Source organism: Pipistrellus kuhlii, unplaced genomic scaffold, assembly GCF_014108245.1.
Source record: "Pipistrellus kuhlii isolate mPipKuh1 unplaced genomic scaffold, mPipKuh1.p scaffold_m20_p_18, whole genome shotgun sequence".
NCBI lineage: Eukaryota > Metazoa > Chordata > Mammalia > Chiroptera > Vespertilionidae > Pipistrellus > Pipistrellus kuhlii.
In genome coordinates, this window is record NW_023425493.1 from 15,809,646 (window position 1) to 15,832,023 (window position 22,378).

The following is a 22,378-nucleotide window of genomic DNA, read 5'->3' on the forward strand; positions in this document are numbered from 1 at the left end:
TGGGTCCAGGTCTGCAGCTCCTGGGAACAGGAAAAGCCCCATGCAGTATCATGTAAGCTTCAAGTGTGGAAGTGGGTGAAATTTCTATCGAAGAAAGTGGAAAGAGGAAAAACCAGAGTACCAAGAACCGTATTTTTAGGGTGGATCCAGCTTTTGGGATGAGAGGAGCAAGAGTAAACAGGATTTGTTGAATGAGTGGTCAGGAAAGTCAGATGCAAACAGCACAGACATGGGACCAGGAAGCCAAGGATGAGGAGTTTCAAACAGGCAGGGTGGGGCATTGTGAGCATTTATAGATTTACTCTGAGTGAAATGGGGAGACACTGGAAGTTGCTCTTAATGTTAATAGTATTCCCCTGGCTGATGTGTTGAGAATAGACCTTAGCGGGCAAGGGTAGGCACAGGGAATGGTTAGGAGGATATTGCATTGACCTAGGCAAGGAATGACTCTCTCAAGATTGAAAAGTCCCAGGTAGCGATAGAACCTCTGAGTCCAAATATGACAAAGATCCTACTGGACTTTCCTACTTTCTAGTAGAAAACACCTGTAAAACTTGGACATCATACAAAAGGCAACCACCTGAATACACTGGAATACCAAAGAAGCAGGCTGACTTTGGTAGGAAGGGCAACTTGCTTGGAGGTGGGCTGATGAGGAACTATACAAGAAAGTTCCCTTTCCTTGGCATTTAGGTTATGGCTAAGTGCAGTCCAGGAGGCAGGTTCCACATTAGCCAGGGTTCACGTGGAAAACCTCTCCAGTTTTCTTATCTGGGGAGCCAGGACAATGAAGGCAGGAGATTTGAATGCATGAGAAATGAGGAAATCCCAGAAGGGAAAACCAAAGAGGGTATCCCCAAGATCTCTCTGCTCAGGTTTCTGGTAGATCCTGAACCACTCAAAACAGAATCACAGATGATCTGAACTGCGACCAGAGCTGTCCCCAAGAAACAGAGTTTGCAGTTCTAATCCAGCCAAGAAAATTATCTACCAACACAGAGGAAGTAACATTCATCATAGAAAAACAATAGAATCCAAAACCTCCACAATTCATCATTCATAAAGTCCAAGGTATGATTCAAAATTACTGACATATAAAAATAAAGAAAATGGACCACATTTTCTAGAGTCCAACCCTGAGATGAATCAGATGTTGAAAATGACAGGTAAGGATTTGAAATTAATTATTATAACTATCCTAAATAAACTAAAATGTGTTTTCAGTGAAGGAGAATTTCAAGGGACAAATAGAAGAACTCCGCAGAGAAAAAGAAAAAAGAAAAAAAAAGAAATTCTGGAACAGAAAATTAAAATTTCAGAAATAAAAAAATTCCACCGGATAGAATTAACAGCCAAATTACAAAAGGGATCAAAGTGAACTTGAAGGTAGAGGAATGGGAATCACCCAAAATGAACAACACGGAGAAAATGATTTTTTAAAAAATAAATAGAGGCTACTACATGATATCTAACAATCCAACATACATATAAGTAGAATACCAGATGGAGAAAAGAAAGGGAATAGGGCAAGAAAATTTTTGAAGAAAAAAAAATTTCCCCCAAATTTGATGAAATAAATTTGTAGCTACAGAGTGCTAAATGACCACCATGTAAAATAAACATAACCACATCCACTCTGAAATTAAACTGTTGAAAGTCTGATGTAATTTTAAATGTGTCAAAAGAAATGCAATATATTACATGCATAGACAAGAAGTGCATCTATTCCTGAATTTGATGTAAAGCCACACATGAAGATTCATAAGTTTTCCTAGAAAGTATTGCATTGAATTATCATTAACCTTTGTCTCCATGAAGCAACTGCTAAGCCCTGAAGAAGCAAATGGCCCTGAAATTAGTAGGCTCTTTGAAGCACTGACATTGATGATAATTCAAGTAATTAGAAGTGAATAAACATTTCTCTCTGACCTCTAAAGACCCCCGTCAGTTCATATGATGGTATTTATAGAAGTATTAAGGGCATTTTGTTCCTAATGTGAATTGAGGGGAAATTTTATAAATTAGTAAGGAGATCCAATCAAATTTAGGTGCTATGTGGACACAGCTCAACCATCTTCAGGGGAAATTTTTCAGCTTAAGCTTAAAAATAAATAAATAAATAAATAAATAAATAAATAAATGGTGGGGTGGGGGTAGGGAATCCCAGAAGGATGCAGAAAGAACTGTAAACTGAAAAAACAACAGACTAATGGTACTTTTTGGCAAATAGATGATATTACATTACCAAAAAAGCATGATATATTTAAGCGTGCATATTAAATGCTTCTGGCTTTTCATGTCTATTAAAAAGAGTTGAAGAATGAAATGGAATGTCTCTTAACTTTCATATTAAAAGCAATAGACATTTATAAATAAGTCTTGATGATTAGGACTAGCCAAGAAAGAAAGTATATTTAGGAATACAAATACAACCTAGTATTTGAAGTCCTAGAATCAAAACGATTATTGTGGCAATCTAGGGTGAAATCCACAGAGAACAGGTTAGAGTTTCAGCTTTTGACAGACTGTAGGATTTCTCCTTTTATAACTGCTTTCGTAGTTCACTATATTAGGGTCAGAGTGGTTAGGAAAAAAGCTAGGTAAGTAACAACAGTAAATCCCCCTGAGTATACCGGTGTGATCAAATTCTATGTAATCTGGCACTTGCTCTACTGATTTCCCATCTTGATGTCTGAGCCAGACCACTTACTCGCACACAAAAAAAGTCTCTATTGTCTAGGCAGAGACATATTAATTCAGTTAGTCTCGGGAGAAAAAACAAACTTTGAACTGTAATGTGAATTTTTAGTGTATGAAAAAGAAATGTCTTTTCAATTTCAAACAAATGTGTACAAGCTTAAAATTTATTCCCATATCTCAATTAAGAAGACTAGATGCATCAAATTGTATCCACTCATTTGTTCCAACATAAACTTAGTGTCTACCATGTGCCAAGACACAGGGAAGGAAAATACATGGATAATTAATATGTAACATATGAACAAATAAATATAATAAAGTGGTATGTGTTATGGTGGAAGAGGAGGATAAGAATGGTGTAAAGACAGAAAATACTCTTTATATAAATGCCTTTTATTTTAGTAGTATGTTTTACGAGAAGAACAGAAGTCACCGGAGAATGGAGAGGTTGTTTAGGGTTATAAGGAGACACAGATTTGAAGGATAGAAAAGGAAAGCTAGCAGAGGACGGACTTGAGTTTTTATCTTGAAGGACAGGATAGAGAGAACCAGTTGAAGATTTGGTAGAGTGAAGCTAAATGGGGGGGAAAAGTATGGAGTTTTCTCAAAAATTAAAAACCGGTCCATCTGGTGTGGCTCAGTAGTTGTGCATCTACCTATAAACCAGGAGGTCACAGTTTGATTCCTGGTCAGGGAACATGCCCGGTTGCAGGCTTGATCCCCAGTAGGGAGTGTGCATGAGGTAGCCAATTGATGATTCTTTCTTATCAATGATGTTTCTATCTCTCTCTCCTTCTCCCTTTTTCTCTGAAATCAAGAAAAATATATTTAAAACCCCTAGCAATCCTACTTCTGGGCAATATATCCTAAGAATCCCGAAATGCCAGTCAGAAAGAACATGTTCACAGCAGCATAATTTCCAATACTAGCTAAGATCTGGAAACAGCCCAAGTCCCCATCAGTAGGTAGATGAGTGGATTAAAAAAAGCTGTGATTCATTTACACCACAGGTGTCAAACACAAGGCCCGCGGGCCAAATCCGTCCCGCCAGGCCTTGCAATGTGGCCCGCACCGCACTGTCATCACTGCACTCCGCTGCGTTTCCATCACAATGACAGTTTATGACTGTTCAGTAAACCATTCGGCCCGCGATTTAGGCTGGATTTTAGATTTTGGCCCCTTCTCTGATTGAGTTCGACACCCCTAATTTACACAATTGAATACTATTGGGCTGTAAAAAAGAAGGATCTCTTACTCTTTGTGAGAGCATGGAGGGACCTGGAAGATCTTGTGCTAAGCGAAATAAACCAGTCAGAGAAAGACAAACATCCCATGATCTCACTTATATGCAGAATCTAAGGAACAAAACACACAGACAAACAAAATAGGCCCAGAGACATGGATGCATGGAACAGACTGACAGAGCTCAGAGAGGGAGAAGGCTGATAGAGACCAAAAGAGATTAACCAAAGAACCTATTTGCATATATGCACAGCCCATAACACAGACCATAGTGTGGTGAAGGCCTGGGGTGGGGTGGGGATTGGATGGAGGGGTTCAAAGGGGGAGAGAATGAAGGACATATGTAATACTGTCAACACATAAAAAAATAAATCTAAAAACAAAATAAATTAAAAATAAAATAAACTAGTGGGAAGACGGTGGGACAGGGCTGAAGGCAAGTTGGGATGGGGGTTCATGAATGTGTGGTGGTACCAATCCACCCTGCACACCACTGATCAAAGCCTACACAGCCCCACAAAGGAGGGACTTCGGATTTCTTTACTGGCTTCTGTGTGTTGTTCCTTAACAAGGCAGCAGTGCATCCTAGCAATTTCCTTTTACCTGCTCATTGTGTTCTTCCTTCTTCCCCATATCTCCCGTCCTCCAAATGTATGGCGTTTTCCTTCTCTTGGTTAGTTTAGACCAGTGGTCGGCAAACTCATTAGCCAACAGAGCCAGATATCAACAGTACGATGATTGAAATTTCTTTGGAGAGCCACATTTTTTTTTTTTAAACTTAAACTTCTTCTAACGCCACTTCTTCAAAATAGTCTCGCCCAGCCGTGATATTTTATGGAAGAGCCACACTCAAGGGGCCAAAGAGCCGCATGAGGCTCGAGAGCCACAGTTTGCTGACCGTGGGTTTAGATTATCAGGGAAGAAGAAGGCCATCTAATGGCATCCCCTCTCTGGGGCTCTGTGGTCCCCGGGGGTTGGCAGGTAGAGTCGGGCTTCAGAACAGGTCCACAACCTGTCCTTTCCCTCCAGGGAGGTCCATCTGTCTGCAGAATTCTGCAAGTCTTCCAGCTTGGTCTACCCAGATCTGAGGTCTGCGCGGCGAAGAATCCACTTCCGGAGAACTTGAGCATATAAGTGAATGCCAGCAGCCTCCCTCGGGAGTTAAAGGATCCTTTATCATGGTCACGAAGAATCGGGTGGCTTTCCATTTTAGAACTCTACCCACTTAGTCAATAGGTGCATTATGAAGAACTGGACACATTGCATCACTGTGAAGGGCTTTGGACTGCGGTTTGCGAAAGCAGAATAAATTTTCTTGCAGTTGTACCGTTATGTGTACACACACACACACACACACACACACACACACACACACACTCTCACACGCCCATTGGCAGACAAGGCCACACCTCACGGCTCCGGGGGAAGCCACAGACCTCAGCTGTCCAGGCTGAGCCCGGCCGGGAGGAACTTTCCGCGGGACTGAGGACAAACAGCGCCCAGACAGACCGCCTGCCTGCGAGCCTGCGCCCCGGGAGAGCGCTGGCGGCCGCGGGTCCCGGGTGCGCCCCCGGCGGGAGGGTCCGGGGCAGCGGAGGTCGGTGCCGGCGTGCGCGCACCCCGAGCCCCGCGCACCCCCAGCCCCGCCAGCCGCACCTCGGGCTGGGCGCTCGCAGCAGCAGGTCCCCCGCCGCCCGCCCGGAACATGGCTGCGCGCCCCGCCGCCGGCCTCGCCTGCGCGCTGCTGCTCCTCTCCGCGGCTCTGCTCCGCGGCGGCTGCCGGGCGCGCTTCGCCGCCGAGGCGGACTCGGAGGACGACGAGGACCAGGAGGCGAGGGTTTTCCCCGAGTCGCCGCTGCAGAGACCCACGGTGCTGGTGGCCCTGCTGGCCCGCAACGCGGCGCGCGCGCTGCCCCTCTTCCTGGGCTGCCTGGAGCGGCTGGACTACCCCAAGAGCAGGATGGCCATCTGGTGAGCCGGCCGGCGGGGCCCGGGCCGCCCGCAGGGACCTGGGCGGGGGCCGCTGTGGGGCGCGGGGACCCCGGGGACCGAAGGGGAACGCGGTGCGCACACCCCCTCGCTGCCGGCGCGGTCCCCGGGCGGGCGGATCGCGGGGCCGGGCTGGGAAAGGACACCGGGTGGGTCCCTGTGCGCTAGGGGTGCTCACAGGAATAACCAGCCGCTCGGAGCTCCGGAGGGGGGTGAGGGTGGGGGTCTGGGCAGCCTCGTCCTTTCCCGGCAAGATTTTGGGGACACCCCACTCTAGTGCTAGTTTCTCTCCCTTTCCGCTCTCGAGGTTTCCTCTTTCCTCTCCCTGGAGGAAGGGGTTCAGGGTGTCCTCCCCTCCAACTCCAGATGTGTCTGGGAGGGTAACTGAGGCTGACAAGGGGGCTCCTGAAAGGCTGGGGTGGCGAAGAGTGCGCCGCCCTGGCTCCCAGGTGCTGGCCGGCCCCTGCTCCCTCCTCAGAGGCTCCCGGTTCTTGGGGTTGGGAGGGAGCAAAGAGGAGACCTGGACCCAGACCTTCAGCCCTGGTGGGACCCCTGTGCCTCCTCAACCACGCCAGCATCGCGGATCCTGTCTCCATTGAGCGCTCCAGAGGGTCCCTGCCTGTGCATCCTCTTGGGACTCATTCCCCGCCATGGGGCGCCCTGGAGGAGGCAAACAGCCAAATGTTGCAACCCTTAGCCCAGAGCTGCGGGTGGGCCTGGTTCCTGGGTTTGCTGCGGGGAGGGCCGGGGCATCCTTGGAGATGTCTGTCCAGCTCCAACTTTAGGAATGGGTCCGGTCCCACACCTTTGAAAAAAACCGCAGGTATCAGAGGGCGGGAAGTTGGTGGCCAGGTGAGCTGTTAAGGAGCCTGCGGAGGAAGGGATGCATGCTGGCCTGAGGTGATAAGGCAGCCAGGGGTACATGGACTAGAAGACAAACCCCAGTTCGCTCCGGAGGGAGCAGTTTCTATCTTATGCTGCTAAAGGGAGCTGTCCGCAGACAGAGTTTATCCTGGGAGCAGCGGTTGGGCAGAGAGAAATAAGGATGGATAACGCAGCAGCAGGAATTGGCAGCCAGAGGGTACCTGGTGGAGAGGGGCAGAGGTGAGAAAGCAAACACGAAGTATAGTGCAGCACTGTGCTGTACACTGCATCACTGTATACGCCCTCTAGACGTGACCGCCGCCACGGAGGAGAGCATGCTATGTGGCCGGTGGGAACGCTGGTGCAGCCAGGTTTCAAACCAGAAGGAAGTACTTTTTTTTTTTTTTTTTTTTTTTTTTTTTTTAACCACGTCAATCCCAAAAGGAAATTCCACAGCTGTCCGTTCCTAGATGCCTGTTGCAAAAGAGATGCTTTACTGTATGGTCTTTATGCATTGCTTAGTCTTAAAAAATGTTGCAATAGTTACTATTTAGAAGAGATACCATAGCCCTGTGTTACAAACGAAGAAACGGAGACTTGAATCAGTTCAAAGATTCCAAGTCGCAGAATTAATAAATGGTAGAGCTACGATTTGAACCCAACTGTGTCCCTAAACACTGCGCTAGGAAGGGAGTAGTGGGAATAAGACACTAGAAGCAAAAGTTATATAAGCCTATCAGCTGCAAAGTAGGAAATGTGAGTTGTCGATCACTAACTTGATATGTGATATCGGAACAGTTTCTTGGGAGCCATAGACATTAGTTTCCTTAGTTAAAATAATGGAATGGGACTGCATTTGAAATTCGGATTTCAGAAGTCCTTTCTGGCTCTTGAATTACCTACATTTTACGATGTGATCAGAATTGACCAACAACAATTGTACTTCCTAGGTCTCTGAATAATCCAGGTTCTACTGACTTTGGTATTCTGTTTAGATGGGTAGTTTCCCAATTCTGCATAGATCTTTGGGGTTTATATATTCCTTACTCTCATTCATGGTCCATGTAAGTACTTTGTCCTTTATGGCCATTGTTGGAAAGTTAAGGAAGAAACCCAAGGTTTGGGTAAGGCCTTGGTCAACCCATGGGTTAGCCACTAAAAACTTTTTTTTAGTCCTAGCTTAGAACCCTTATAGCATTTATTAGATAACAGTAACCAAAATTGGCAGCTTTAAGTAGTACTTTACAGCTCTCAGAGTACTTTCATCAGCTATGTTATCTTATTTGATCCTGACTGTCATTCTGTAAAGAACTAAAATTATCTGTATTTTATAGAACTCATTCTGTTAAAAGTAACTGACTTAGGGTTACATTTTTTTTATTAATTTCACAAACACTTAATGCTAAGAGCTCACAGTTTTTCTAAGCACCTTACATTCACTTTCTAGTTTAATATCCATAAAAACCCTATAAAGACCTATCAGGTGTGTACTGTATTATATACCCTTTTACGGGTGAGAAAACGGAGCCACCGAGAGGTTGTACCAGCACATGTTCCTAATGACTTTGTGTGTGTGTGTGTGTGTGTGTGTGTATGTGTGTGTGTTTTGTGAGAATCAGGCACTATGCCAAATTTGGGCCAGTTGGACTGAGAAAAGTTGAATTAGATGTGGCTCCTTATAGACGAATATTGCTTTTTCTTTTTCCTTTCTTAAATATATTTTTCATTGATTTCAGAGAGGAATGGAGAGGGAGAGAGAGAGAGATAGAAACATCAATGATGAGAGAGAATCATTGATTGTCTGCCTCTTGCATGCATCCTACAGGGGATCGAGCCCGAAACCCAAGCATGTGCTTTTGACTGGAATTGAACCTGGGACTCTTCAAGCCTGCAAGTTGACACTCTGTCCACTGAGCCAAACCAGCTAGGGCTTTTCTTTCTTCTATTTTCTGGGCAGTGTAAGGTCATCTGAATGGCATTTACAGGATGTAGGGGAGTGACAAAGGACTTCTAAGTCAGATTGGGACAGATGTCTGAATATGAAAGACTTCTTGAGGAGTTGACACTTTGTTTGAACTCAATTTAAAAGGACAAATAGGAATCTACTAAAACCTGGGATGGGAGGGAAGGAGGTTTGCAGAAAGAGGGAACAGGGAGACAAGAGAACAAAAGGCACTGGGACATTAACCCAAATTTACTGTCAGGGAAATAATATGGGCGGCAGGTCTACTGACTTCAAACCTCCCAACTCATCGCCTTGTATCACCAGAGCTGCTACCTTTGCGAATGGCCCGTGGAAAGTATTTGGCTGGGAAGATTATGGAATATAACCCTCTAGGAAGAGGTGGTACCTAAGTTTAGGTCTTCAGCCAATTGCTTACCTCTAGTCTCTCTGTCCTAACTCTACTCAACATTCTGAGATGCCAAGCTGGTTAGTATTCACTCTGCAAAGCCAGCATATGCTGCTGTCAAAAGCAGTCAGTGTCAAAAATGGCTGTGAGCTACCCAGAACTGTACAAAATAGAACCCTGTTGAGTACAGAGTCTGGGTGCCAGCTTCCAAGGAGTCCTGCTTCTCATTCATCTACTTACCTCTAACCATGACCAGAGAGCACCTGATAAGGCATCTTTCCTGTATGGATAATTGAGAGGCCTCGCTCACTAATCACATTCAGACTTCTCAGTGATAGGATTTTTTTTTTTTTTTCTTACCTAAAGTTCTGGACCAGGGCTGCACGGCCCATCCAGGTGGAATGAGGTCAACACATTGACCTGAAAACTTCTGCCATCAGAGAATGAGCGCCAATATCTCAGCATCAGGTTTGTTCAGATTAGGTTGAACAAAGGCAAGTTTATATTTTTGAGATACTTTGTACCAGCAAAAAGGAAAATTTGTCCCATGTACCCATCTGAAAACCCCAACAAGCTAATGGTTTTCCTTCAAATTGGCACAGCTTTGTGGTATGGATCTAAGGAGAGTACCCCTTGTGTTCTAATTCCATCCGGCACTGAGTGTGTGGGAATCGCTGCTGTGCTGAGATGCAGGGAGCTGGAGGCATTGTGACATGTGGCGGTAGACTTGGGTGGCTTCTCTTTAATTCAGTGGAGCCATGCACAGTGGCCTTAGCCATGGAGGGAAGGCTGAACTCATCCCTCTTCCAAACCTGTGATTAAGGGGAGCAGTGCCAAGTTCCATGATCATGAAAAGTGGATTGGGGCACAAGGAAAAACATTTGACCAAAAGATACATTAAGTTTGTCTTTTGGAGAGCCTGCTATTGTCCTTAGGAAGGCGGCTAGGGTTCGCAGAGTCTGTACAAATCACAAGGCTGTAACTGCCATGTAATTACAGAACCATTTGGGCATTTCACTTGGTAGAGTGTTGAAAAGTAATCCTCAATTGGGGGCCATTGTATGACTTTCTAAATAAAGAGATGAGATTCTGTTGACATGCGCAGACATAATGGTGAGCTATACTTGGTCTGGGTACTGATCCCAATATTTTTGTACACTACTTACTCTGTGCAGTGCTGGGGGATTAGCTTGGATTGATCTCCACATTTTAATGCCCAACCAGGAGCATTTTGGTGAATATTTAACTAGAGTCACTAATATACGTATGTTTATAAAATGTTCCCAAACTACTATTAACGATTACTTTCAGCACCAGCAGTGAGAATGATGTCACATTTCATCTCAACATTAGATATTTTCATTACCCTTTTGGAGAGTTTCAGTTCAAGGCTGAAAAAGTGGATACTTTAATCCCCTTCTCTCCATTAGTCTTTTTTCCTCACCTTTATTAGTCACAGCCGGTGGCTTAGTACTGAAGTAGGAGTGTGTAAGCTTAGAGTTAGACAGACTAGGGTTCCATCAGCGAACCTATGAGTATAGCTTTCCCATTTGGAAGTGACTATTAATAACACCTATCACAAAGATTTCTCCTAATAGCAAATGAGATAATACGTGGACATTGTCTTTACATAAATGTTAATAAGCACCAGTTACCATTTTCTATTTATCTCTCCCTTTTTGTCCCATCTCCTTTATCTTCCAAATGAAAATTTAAAAAAAATTAAAAATATCCTATATAATAAAAGGCTAATACGCAAATTGACTGAACAGCAGAACAACCTGTCACTATGACATGCACTGACCACCAGGGGGCAGATGCTTAATGCAGGAGCTGCCCCCTGGTGGTCAGTGAACTCCCACAGGGGACACGCCACTCAGCCAGAAGCTGGGCTCACAGCACAGCAGCAGTGGCGGAGCCTCTCCTGCCTCCACAGCAGTTGGACATTGCCTGAAGGCTCCTGGACTGCAAGAGGGCGCAGGCTGGGCTGAGGGACTTACCCCCCCCTCCCTGAGTGCGCAAATTTTGTGCACTGGACCTCTAGTCTCATATATATATATATATATATATATATATATATATGCACACATATAATCAAAAGGAACTCTATTTTCTTCTTTGGAATAATAAATGATCAACACAATGCAAACTAACATTAAAAAGAGATGTGCTATTATAAACATTTTTGTTTGATAACCGATTTATTCCTGACAACCACCCTGGGTGAGAGGTGCCATTACTCTCCTCACTTTACAAAGGAGGAAACTGAGGCACAGAGAATTTAAATGACTTTCTTGAGGTCACCAGGCTAGTGCATGTTGGAGCCAGGATCTGACCCAGGCAGCTAATGCCACAGACTGAGTACAGGTGGTCTGTTTAAGATCAAGAAAGGACCAATTAGTTCTAATTTTTGCTTCTGGCAGTTGACTCAGTTTGGGAGGATAAGAGTGCCAGTGTTTCTTTGAAACAAGAATGGCCCCTTCTACTTAAATGGCATAGGACTCAGTGGTTCCATTCCGCTGTCTTGATAATTTTGTCACTTAGCTTAGACATTTCTAGTTACCGAATTCTTTCTGTGGTAGAATCCATAGGAATAGAATGAGACAGACTATATTGCTTGTCCATACATATTCAGGTCACTTGCTATGATCACAGCTACATAGAAACAGAAAGAAACGTACCAAGTATTGTTAGCAACAAATGAATCAAGCAGCACTATTCACACATGAGTGGCTCTAGCATTTTAGGTTCATATTGGCAAAACTGAAAATACCAGGTTTTCAGTCTTTTTCGTTAGCAGCCTTAGATTTGGTTGACCCCTAAACTCAACTTTCTTCCAAATGATGGGAGAAGATTATCAATATCCCCCCCCCCCGCACTCCCCCCCCCCCCCCCCAAATTTCAACACACAGTTGGCTCTCTGAATTATATATTTCCTTTGGGTAAAAACTGAAGTGACTAACACAGGTCACCAATCCTCTTGAGTTCTAGCTATGACAGATTGCTTGCAGGGTTAGGAAGGATGCCTGAATTGTCATGGATCTGTATTGTTCATTACCTTCCGTGGATGGGGAAAGTAAAGCACAGTTCGAGGGTTTGACCCTCTTTTATTATCTCTCCAGGGACTGTGCATGCAGATGAGACACCAGATCTTTAGAATTCTAAGCCCTGTGTGGCTGTGTTCTTTTGGAACCGATGTCGCTCACTGAGTAAAGGAGCATGCCACTTATTCTCAGCCGGGTTCAGCTTTACAGGCTCGTCTTCAGCTCTCTCTCCAGGTGACTCCCTCACCGGGTTTCTCTATGGCTCCAGGCACATAAGCATGCTCCTTGTGACCCTCTCCCTGCGCTGTGTCTGGTGGAGGGAGGAAGGAACAGTGAGGGCTTTGTAACCAGAAGGGCTGCTGGTGGTATGCCTCGGCCCTTTTTCCAACCCTTAAACGTACACTTGGGTCCTATCACTGTGCAGCACTGTCTTCCAGTCAATGGCACAGTATAGTGGGACATTATAAGGCTCCTATGGGGACTATAGTAGGACTATTATAAGGCTGGTTTCCCCGAGTTTCTTCAAATAACAATAGACAGTAAAGTAAAAGCCTCAGAGAAAATGACCAGCCTGTGGTAAGGTCGTTAGGCCCATTCTCCAGGTGCCATAGTAGGACAGGCTCTCACTACATGTGTTTAAATCATATTTATTACTCATTGGGAACTTAAAAACACCTGTACTGTATATGTCTTGACATTTGTATTCACAAAGGACTGGCTTGTTCATTTCATTGTACATAGGTTATTAGAATACCACAGTACTGATTTAGAAAGAAAAAAAAAAGAAAAGAAAAAGAAAGTAAATCTCTTAGAGTCCCTGTGGGTTTATTTAATAGTAGTTTAAGTATTTTATAAATGTTTTCTCCTGACATTTTAAAACATGAAATAGTAACATAAAAACTCTAACAGTGTGAATAGAAACACAATACTTCCTACCACCTGCCAGAGGCAGCCACTGTTACCTTCTAGAAACTTTCTGTGCGCGCGCACACACACACACACACACACACACACACACGTTTCCTATTGATGTCAACCCAAATGTGAGTATTTTATGTAGCCTGTTCTGCATAAGTGTAATTTAAAAAAACACACAACTACTTCTGTTAACCTCTGTTCAACTCTGCCAGCCCACCTACACTCATACCTGTTCCAGGTAGTGACTCTGAACCTTGCTCTATTCTGCTCTCCTGTCCTATATCTCTGGCCCTTAGAAAATCTGGTCCTAAGCTCATTTAAAAAAACAAAACAAAACAACCTCTTTTATTAAGTGCAATATGCATCCAAAAAGTGCATTTATTATAAACACATAACTGAATAACTTTTCACAAACCGAACACTGTGTAACCAGCACCTGCCTCACTGTTGCCTTTATGCACAGCAATGACTATTGGGGCCGCGTAACAGCTGTCCCCTGCAGTTTTCCTAGACGGTCACATCCCCATGGGGACCACCCTGTGTGCACAGTCTGGCTCTTTGCTGTGGCTTGCCTGGTCCCCCGTTGGCATTGGGGTGTGACCTTTGCATCCTCCTCAGACTCCCCTGGGGCCCTAGGACTCAACTCATAACTGCGTTCTAGAACCAGCAGCCTTGGCCTATTGCCAGCGAGATCTAGAGGTCAGGGGATCGGAATCCTATTTCTTTCCCCTCAGCTCTCCATTCTTCTGGTAGGAAAGCCGTGTGTTCATGTTCATAAAAGTAAATAGGGATCTCGTTATAGGTAATCATCGAAAAGTCCTGCGGAATATAAATCGAGCGGCTGTAGTTAATTCACTGGGACTTGCTGCCATTCAGATCCGTGAAAACGCAGTGTTTGTGGTTGGTGGCGTCAGCCAAGTCTCCTGCATGAATTAAACCTTAGCTCTGGCTGGACGGCATTTCTTTTTCTCTCTGGGAGCCCCGCACAGAAGTCATTTCAGACTCGGGCTCCTGAGAGTCGCCGCACGACATCCTGCCCAGGCTGGACTCATGACTTTGTAACACGTTGCATGTCATGGGGGCAGTTTTTGTTATTCTAGTTGTTTATCACATTTGGCAGGCTGGGGCCTGGCCCTGACTTGATGGTTTAGCTGATGAGGTTTTGTTCCTCTCTGCAAAGGGAATGCAAAATAATCCCCCTCCCTCCAAGGTTTTCTGATTAATGTTTCAAGATCCCTTAGAGGATATGCATTTCAGGAACATTCATGATAAGTCACCAGTGATCTTGGGTTGTGTGCTCATAGGAGTGGAGCAGAGGGCGGAGTGCGGGGCCAGGCCACTGCTGGAAGCACTCTGGTGCAGCTGGGTTTCATTGATAAATGAGCTGTTTTGAAAGAGTTCTTTACCTTCTAGGCTGACTCACTTCAGAGTCTACTGAGCGATGTGTTAGGCTGGAAAGAGGAGTTTCCTTAAATGAATCTTCCATTTTGGCTGTTGCTGTAGTCTGAATGTGTCCTCCCTTCCCCCAAATTCATAGGTTGAACACTTAACCCCCAAAGATGATGGTATTAGGAGGTGGGGTCTCCCAGAGGGTTCCCCCTTCCTGAATGGGCTAAATATTTAAGAGAAGCTCCAGAGAGATCCCTCAACCCTTCTGCCACATGAGGTGGGCACAGCGAGAAGTCCCCAAGCCGAAGAGGGTCTTCACCTGACCTGGCCACACTGGTGCTTTGATCTTGGACTTCTAGCGTCCAGAACTGCATGAGAAACAAATTTCTGCTGTTTATAACCCACCTAGTTGGTGTGTTTGTTCTAGCAATCTGGACAGATCAAGCAGCTGTCAAGCTCAAGGAAACCATGAAGGGCCCAGCCGGCATGGCTCAATGGCTGAGTGTTGACCTATGAACCAGGAGGTCACAGTTTGATTCCTGGTCAGAGCATATGCCCAGGTTGTGAGCTCAATCCCCAATGTGGGGTGTGCAGGAGGCAGCCAATCAGTAATTCCCTCTCATCATTGATGTTTCTATCTCTCCCTCTTCTGTCCCTTCTGGAATATATATATAAAGAAAGAACACCATGAAGGTAGCTTAAAGTGCCTGAATTTTAGACAACAGGGAAGTAGAATTCTTTCTCTTCTCTCTGAGAGTGATTGTATATGTTTTGGAGGTTGGGGCAATTGGTTACAGCGAGCTTCCTATTCTCACGGGACAAGAGCTGATTCTGAGTAAGGGGAATGTATGGAGGTTCCTTGGCATGCTCCCTAAATGTCATGTCAAGTGAGAAACTTCTGCTTTTCAGGGTCTTGGGAAAGGTAGAATTTTCTGGAGACTGATGGCAGAACCTAAATTCCTGGGCCATCTGTGAGAAATGTGGTTGTGGACAATTGGTCTGTGGCATTTCCAACATGGAGTTTCTTGCTGGTCCGCAGGACGGCTTTTTAGTTTCTTTCTTGGTTTCCAGCCAGCCGCATAATCTGTCCAGGCTCCACACACCACAGCGATTATGGTGTAGACCTGCCAAGATAGTGGGAAGTTGCTGCCAAGTGGAATCAGGGTTTTGTGTGTCATGGCCGCAGCGTCGCACAGTAAGTGTGTATGAAGCTCCCACATTCCGTCTGCTGGAGCAGATAGGGGCCGGAGCGCATTCAGACCCTGTCTTGTGTTTCCGATGGATTTTGTTGAAACAGCCAGCATACTAAAATATTTTAGAAAATCACACACCTCCTCCCTCCCTGGCCTTCCTCAGTCCTGTTAGACTTGATGATTTCCTGGGCACATTGATTTCCATCCGAGGAAATTCTCTTTTGCGCCATAAACCATGAATTTCTAAAGCAATGGGCTAAAAAAATGTTATATGCATTCCTTTATTCACTTGGCCATTGCAGATAGTCTATGTTAGGGGTGTCGAACTCAATCAGGGAAGGGGCCAAAATCTAAAATCCAGCCTAAACCTCAGGCCGAATGGTTTACTGAACAGTCATAAACTGTCATTGTGATGGAAACGCGGCGGAGTGCAGTGATGACAGCGCGGTGCGGGCCACATTGCAAGGCCTGGCAGGACGGATTTGGCCCGCGGGCCTTGTGTTTGACACATGTGGTCTATGTGGATGAATCCAGGTCATCATGTTGAAATTAGTAGTTGGCCTACAAGCAACTTACTCTCCCCATTGGTCAAGTTTGTTGGCCATGAATGGACATTGGTTCTCATCACTGTTCTGTCCACCTTTTGATGTGAGACTGCTGGACTTCAACTCGTGGTTACTAAGCGCTGGTTCAGGGGCCAACTGTATCACAACACCTAAGACGTTTGTTAGTTACACAGATTTCTGGGCCCCGTTTCAGCCACATTCAATCAGATGGCCCATGGGAGGGGCCTGGGAAACTGGACACGAATGATATGGATGGAGCTCTGGGTTTGGGGACTGCAAGATGGGCTCTCAGAAGGCCCCCTGAGGATCAGGGGATGAGGACCAAAGGCTCTGTCTGTATCTAAAATACAGGCCCTGGGATTTTCAGAGCTTGGGGAGTTGGCATAGTGTGGAATCTTCTAAACTGTAGGTTTCAGGTACTGATGAATGAAGGCCAATGGGCTCTCTTATCAAGTGAAGTAGGAAGGATCAGAGTCATAGAGGAGATGCTGTGCCAGTTGGGCATCATTTGTGTTTTTCATTGAGTCAAGCACTTGTGTTCTCCTTCCTTCCAACAGTAACTATTTAAAAAAAAAAAAATTTTTTTTTTTTTAAGAGTGCCCTCAACAGCCCACTGGATGAAGTGGTCGGTTTAAAGTGACACTCCCTGAAACCTTTTTCTTTGCTCAGTGTATCTCACATCATGAGCTCATTAAGCATTTAGTTCTAGAGAAGAAAGGATAGCTATTGATAAACATCTCTTAATAGAGCGAAGCGAAATCAAACCCGTGCATTTCCTTCGAGTAAGTAGTTGTCATTTGAACCACTTTGGTCCTCATCTTGGTCCCTTTGTTGCTTGTATTTAATTTTACTACTTTTGGTTTTCTTTTTTGGCATGCAATTAGAAACCCATCCCCTCATTGGTGAGGGGGGGGAAATGGTCTATTAAATTAGCCTGCATTTAGTAGTTGGCACTTCAGCTCTAATTATATGATACTAGAGGCCAGTTGCATGAACAGGTTCATGCAGTAGGCCTTCCTTCCCTTGGCTTCCAGCACTGGTTTTCCTCTGGCACCCAGGACCCAGGCCTTCGCTCCGGCCAGAGTCTGCCTTCTTCGTCTTTGCTGCAGACTCTGGAGTCTGCAGTCTTGTCTTTATGACACTCCACTCGTGTAGATCCCTTCCCCCCCACCCTTCCTGCCCTCCCTCTAATAGCAGGCATTCTAATTTGCATACTCATTCTGATTGGCTGTGGGTGGAGAGGAGGTACGGTCAGTTTACATGTTTGTCTATTATTAGGTAAGATTACAAAGTCCCTACATCTTGTGTCTTCTTTAGTTACAGAATAAAAATATAATTTTTTGGAAATTCTCATTGTTCTGGTCAGCTGCATAAAGGATTGTTCTGAATTTGTCACTGCTGTGCAATGGTATGGCCTGAGTTGATATAGTAGCATTATTACAACCTCACTTACAGGCAGCCTTTCCTGGAACAGAGAATAACTCAGACACTAAATCTTGTACTGGTCTTTTGTTGTTAATCCTCACCCAAGGATATTTTTCCATTGACTTTTACAGAGAGTGTAAGGGAGGGGGGGGGGGAGGGGAGAGAGAGAGAGAGAGAGAGAGAGAGAGAGAGAGAGAGAGAGAGAGAGAGAGAGAGAAAGGCATTGATATGAGAGAGGCACATCAATTGGTTGCTTACCATAGGAGCCCTGACCAGGTGTGGGGATCAGGCATGCACATACCATTGGCTGGACTCAAACCCAGAACCCTTGAGCCTATGGGCCGATGTTCTATCCACGAAGCCAATCCAGCTAGGTCTTGTACTGTTCTTGTACCTTAGTTTCCTTGTGTCCTTTTGGTGACAGGTCTATCCAAAATTCCCACAGTCAAGCTTCTCAAGTTTATGTGTCTATTTTCATTGTTTAGTCCTTTTTCTTCTAAAAAATGTGAGCTGCAATCTATTGATTTTTCCCCCTCCTTCAGATAGGAAGGGAGAGGGATAGAGAGAAACATCTATGAGAGAAACACTGATTAGCTGCCTACTGCACACCTCCTACTAAGGGTGTGCCCGTACCAAGGTACATACCCTTAACTGGAATTGAAACCAGGGACCTTTCAGTCCACAGGCTGATGCTCTATCCACTGAGCCAAACCGATTAGGACTGTAATCTATAGCTTAATATATCCCATGGAGAAGATAATAGTCATCTGGGGAGGAAGGTGAGCCCTGGCTTTCACACCTGGAGTTGCTTCTAGCCAAGAGCAGCCTTGGCCTCATGTGCAGATATCATCATTTTGTCACTCATGCTGTCTTGTGAAAGACTAGGAGGCATTGCTCACGTGTGCCACTTCAAACAAGCCACTTATTCTTCCTGGACCTCAGTTTCCTCTCCTCCAGCATAAGGAAGACATGCTAGAGTTGTGATGGTCAATGTGGCTGCTACTTAAAATCACTTGATGAGGTTTTAAACAATTCCGTTGCTGGGCCCCACCCCCAGACCATTTACATCTGAATCTCTGGGGTAGGGCCAAGGCAAGTGACAGCTGTTGAATACTTCCCAGGCACAGCCAGGCTTGAGACAGTGGGGCGGGGACAGGGAGGTCTGCATCAGACATTCTCTGGGGTCCCTCCCCGATCTGACGTTATTACCGCTTCCATGGCTTGACCGTATCAGAGGAATCTTCATGAATCATAACAATCTGCATGACTGATGTTTCCTGGATGCTCAGGCCAACTCTAGATCTTTTGGAATGGCCTAAAAATAAAATCGAAGTTTTCTCAAAGCTCGTGATATTTCATCCTGTGGCGCAGAGTCGGTGCTCGGAGGTCAAGTTCACTCAGATTGTGACTTCCTGCAAGAAGGTGGTGCTACAGGATGAAGTGCCAAGTGCGGTGGCAGCCAGAGGGCTGGCCTTGCGGGGGCACCTCTGGAACATCTCACGAAGGGCCATGGGCGCCAGATGCAGAGGCAGCGGCTGCGCTGGGCTTGCTTCCTGCAACACCCAGATGCTGCTCCTTGGCTGAGGGAGCAGCGTGCACCCAGCCTTCTAAGGGCACCATCCGGCCAGGCTCTGGCACACAGGATTCCTTCCCGCTGTGTGTGTTTTGGTGCGCTGCCCAGCTTTGCTTTACCGCATCTGTTTCATGCTGGTGCAGGGCCTCTAATCATCTCTGGGGAATTGCATTTCTGGTGCTACTTTTAATGGCCTCGGATGTTAGCTTCTTTTGTTTCTAGATTTGCATACACAGTGCCACCTTTGTCCTGTGGTCTTGACTGGGCTTCAAAGCCTGGACTGGGCATCAAAGAGGCCCTGGATCCTCATTCCTTAGGCATCCGATTGCAGCCATGCCAGCAGGTGACTGGATGTTCCAGCTCCACTTCTGGGCCAGTTTGCTGTCTCCCAAAGATTAGACGCTGCCATGGCCCCTTTGAGAATGACCCTGAGTCTTAATAGCTTTTCCTAAGGCCTGTGCAAATGCTGGTGAATGAAATGGGCACTGCTGGCGTTGGTTTGAAGAGCAAAGGACAGTAACTTGCTCTGAGTGGACTGTCCCCGCCCCATGAGACCCATGATCAAGGGTTGCTCTGAGAAGCATGGAAGCCCCAGGCTCATTGGCCAGTCTTTGTGGATGTTTGGTGGGGCGGGGGCTGGGGGAAGGCTGTGGGGGCTCACCCTCACTTCTCTTTTCAAAGGCAGTAACGGAACTCTCGGTTATCCGCAGCAGGATTGTCTGTATGTTGGTTACAGAAAGGCCAGCTTTGATCAGCCTGTATGACCCAGTCATCCAGCACAGCCTTGAGCTGTGTCTCTATGCTGCCCAAAAGTTGTGTGTTTAGATAATGGAGAGTAATTTTTATCTCAGCTCAGAGGAAAAGCTGGAAGGTGTTCAGCAACATTCCACAGAGGGCATTCTGGTGCCAGTGACATTTGGTTTTGTAGCTCTTTGTCCTTTGGATCATCTATGCTGTGTACCATGTTTTCAGATTTTTCTCAATACAGTATGCTATGCATTTGCAGTTCCACCACTAATACCATGAAACATGAAACAATCTGCTCTGTTGCCATATAATTTGGGTCTTGATTTCTCTATTTGTGTGTAGATCTAATTTCTTCGGTACTTTTGACTTATCTGTGTCTCTTTGCTAAATAGTTTGATGGTTCCTGTCTATATAAAATTGTAACACTTGATACATATTCTCCTTTGTGATGGTTAATTTTATTGTATCAACTTGGCTGGGCCATGGAGCCGGGATATGTGGCCAGATGTTACTCTGGGATGTTTCTGTGAAAGTGTTTGTAGATGAGGTTTCTATTTAAATCAGTGGACTTTGAGGAACGCTGATTGCCTTCCATAATGTGCATGGGCCTCATCTACTCAGTTGAGGGACTGAACAGAACAAAAGGCTGACCTCCTTTAGCAAGAGGGGACTGTGCCACCAGACTGCCTTTGAGCTTGAACTACAATATCAACTCTTCCCTGAGTCTCCAGCCTGCTGGCCTGCTCTATACACTGAACTTGCCAGCCTGCATAATTGCATGAGCCAATTCCTTAAGCTCTTTCTATGAAGTAAATATACTGTCTATTTGATGCCCAGTCCAGGCTTTGAAGCCCTGTTATAGAGAGATATATTATTATATATGATCTCTCTGTATAGCTATATATATATCCTATTGCAGCGTTTTTCAACCGCTGTTCCGCAGCACACTAGTGTGCCGCGAGATGTTGCCTGGTGTGCCGTAGGTGCAGACAAGACAAGAATTTTATAATTTTTCACTATTTTGTTTACTTAATATTTCATAATAAAGTAATTATAAAATACTTTCTTTGTGTTTATTTGATTCCTATTCAAGAGAATTACTTTATATATAGTCAATATAGGCACAGAGTTAAATTTTTTAACATTTTCTAATGGTGGTGTGCCTCGTGATTTTTTTCATGAAACAAGTGTGCCTTTGCCCAAAAAAGGTTGAAAAACACTGTCCTATTGGTTTTGTTTCTCTGGAGAACTCTAATATAACCTCTAACTTGAAATAAAATACTATCTCTTTGATGAACAACAACAACCAAAAGAAGGGCTGTGACGAGAAGAAAAAGAACCCAGAGAATGATGTCAGAAGAGATAGTTACAGATCTGAAAAGTGGACTTATTCCTGTGGACACCTGGCGAGAGATCTTTGCCACATGTGTACATAGTTGGCTTTTCTCATGCGTGCAAAGTAAGTGCACGCATTCCCTAGAAGGCGGCAGTAGGGGTTTGACATCTGCCGTTGTGATGGGAAACAATATGTATGTGTGCTCTTTGCAAAGGCTGCTGGCCTGTGCAGTTTGCTCAGTGCTCTGAGTGAGGAGAGTAGCTTGCATGTGCACTTTGGTGGTTGGGGAAACGTGGCTGTTAGAAATAGCGTTTCACAAGGCCTGTGGTCGGCAGACTGTGGCTCTTTGGCCCCTTGAGTGCGGCTCTTCCACAAAATACCACTACCTGGGCGAGTTATTTTGAAGAAGTAGCGTTAGAAGAAGTTTAAGTTTAAAAAGTGTGGCTCTCCAAAGAAATGTCAATAGTTGTACTGTTGATATTTGGCTCTGTTGACTAATGAGTTTGCTGGCCACTGGGCTAGGCTAATGGGTTATTGCACCCAAGTGAGAAGTCCCCGTCCCCTAAAGGTGTCATTGGACTCTCGATGCTGGAGTTTGGCCTGTGCTGACCTTCAGAGGCTGGGAGCAGGAGTGCCTGACAAGGTCTCTTTATCATTCAGCTGAGTGGGGCCCTGTCCTTTCTTGCTGATTTTTTATGGGAGGAGCAGAAGAAAAAGTTGAGGGTGGGGAAAAGTGTGAAGAAAAAAGAGAGAGAGACACACAGAATCATTTTTCTTCAATTTTGAATGTAAAGGCCTCAGAAAACTAATGAAGAAGGCAACAATTTTCTTTTTCAAAGAATGCTCCCCAGGTGGCCCTTTGTCTCACCAACTCAGGGTTCAGTCTCTTTACAGCAAACTCTACCTTTTTTGAGCCATAACCAATAAATAACGTAAACCCTTCCACTCGATCAGCTCCCTCTCTCAGCCCTCGCTGGTCTTGCTACTCAGATGAGACTCAATCTCTAAGCCAGCGCTTTCTTCCCCTACGACCCAGCATCT

The 22,378-nt window shown here is 45.2% G+C and overlaps 1 protein-coding gene across 2 annotated transcripts in view; it reads left to right on the forward strand.

The window, feature by feature from the left end:
- The first annotated feature begins 5,278 nt into the window (after nucleotides 1–5,278).
- COLGALT2 (collagen beta(1-O)galactosyltransferase 2) overlaps nucleotides 5,279–22,378 on the forward strand; it is a 77,054-nt gene continuing 59,954 nt past the window's right edge. Inside the window, exon 1 of one of the 2 annotated variants that reach the window (XM_036442509.2) lies at nucleotides 5,279–5,913. In XM_036442509.2, coding sequence (XP_036298402.1) covers nucleotides 5,648–5,913 — 266 coding nt within the window. In that variant the 5' untranslated portion in view covers nucleotides 5,279–5,647. The remainder of the gene's footprint in view (nucleotides 5,914–22,378) is intronic. The other variant, XM_036442507.2, reaches the window with a different exon arrangement.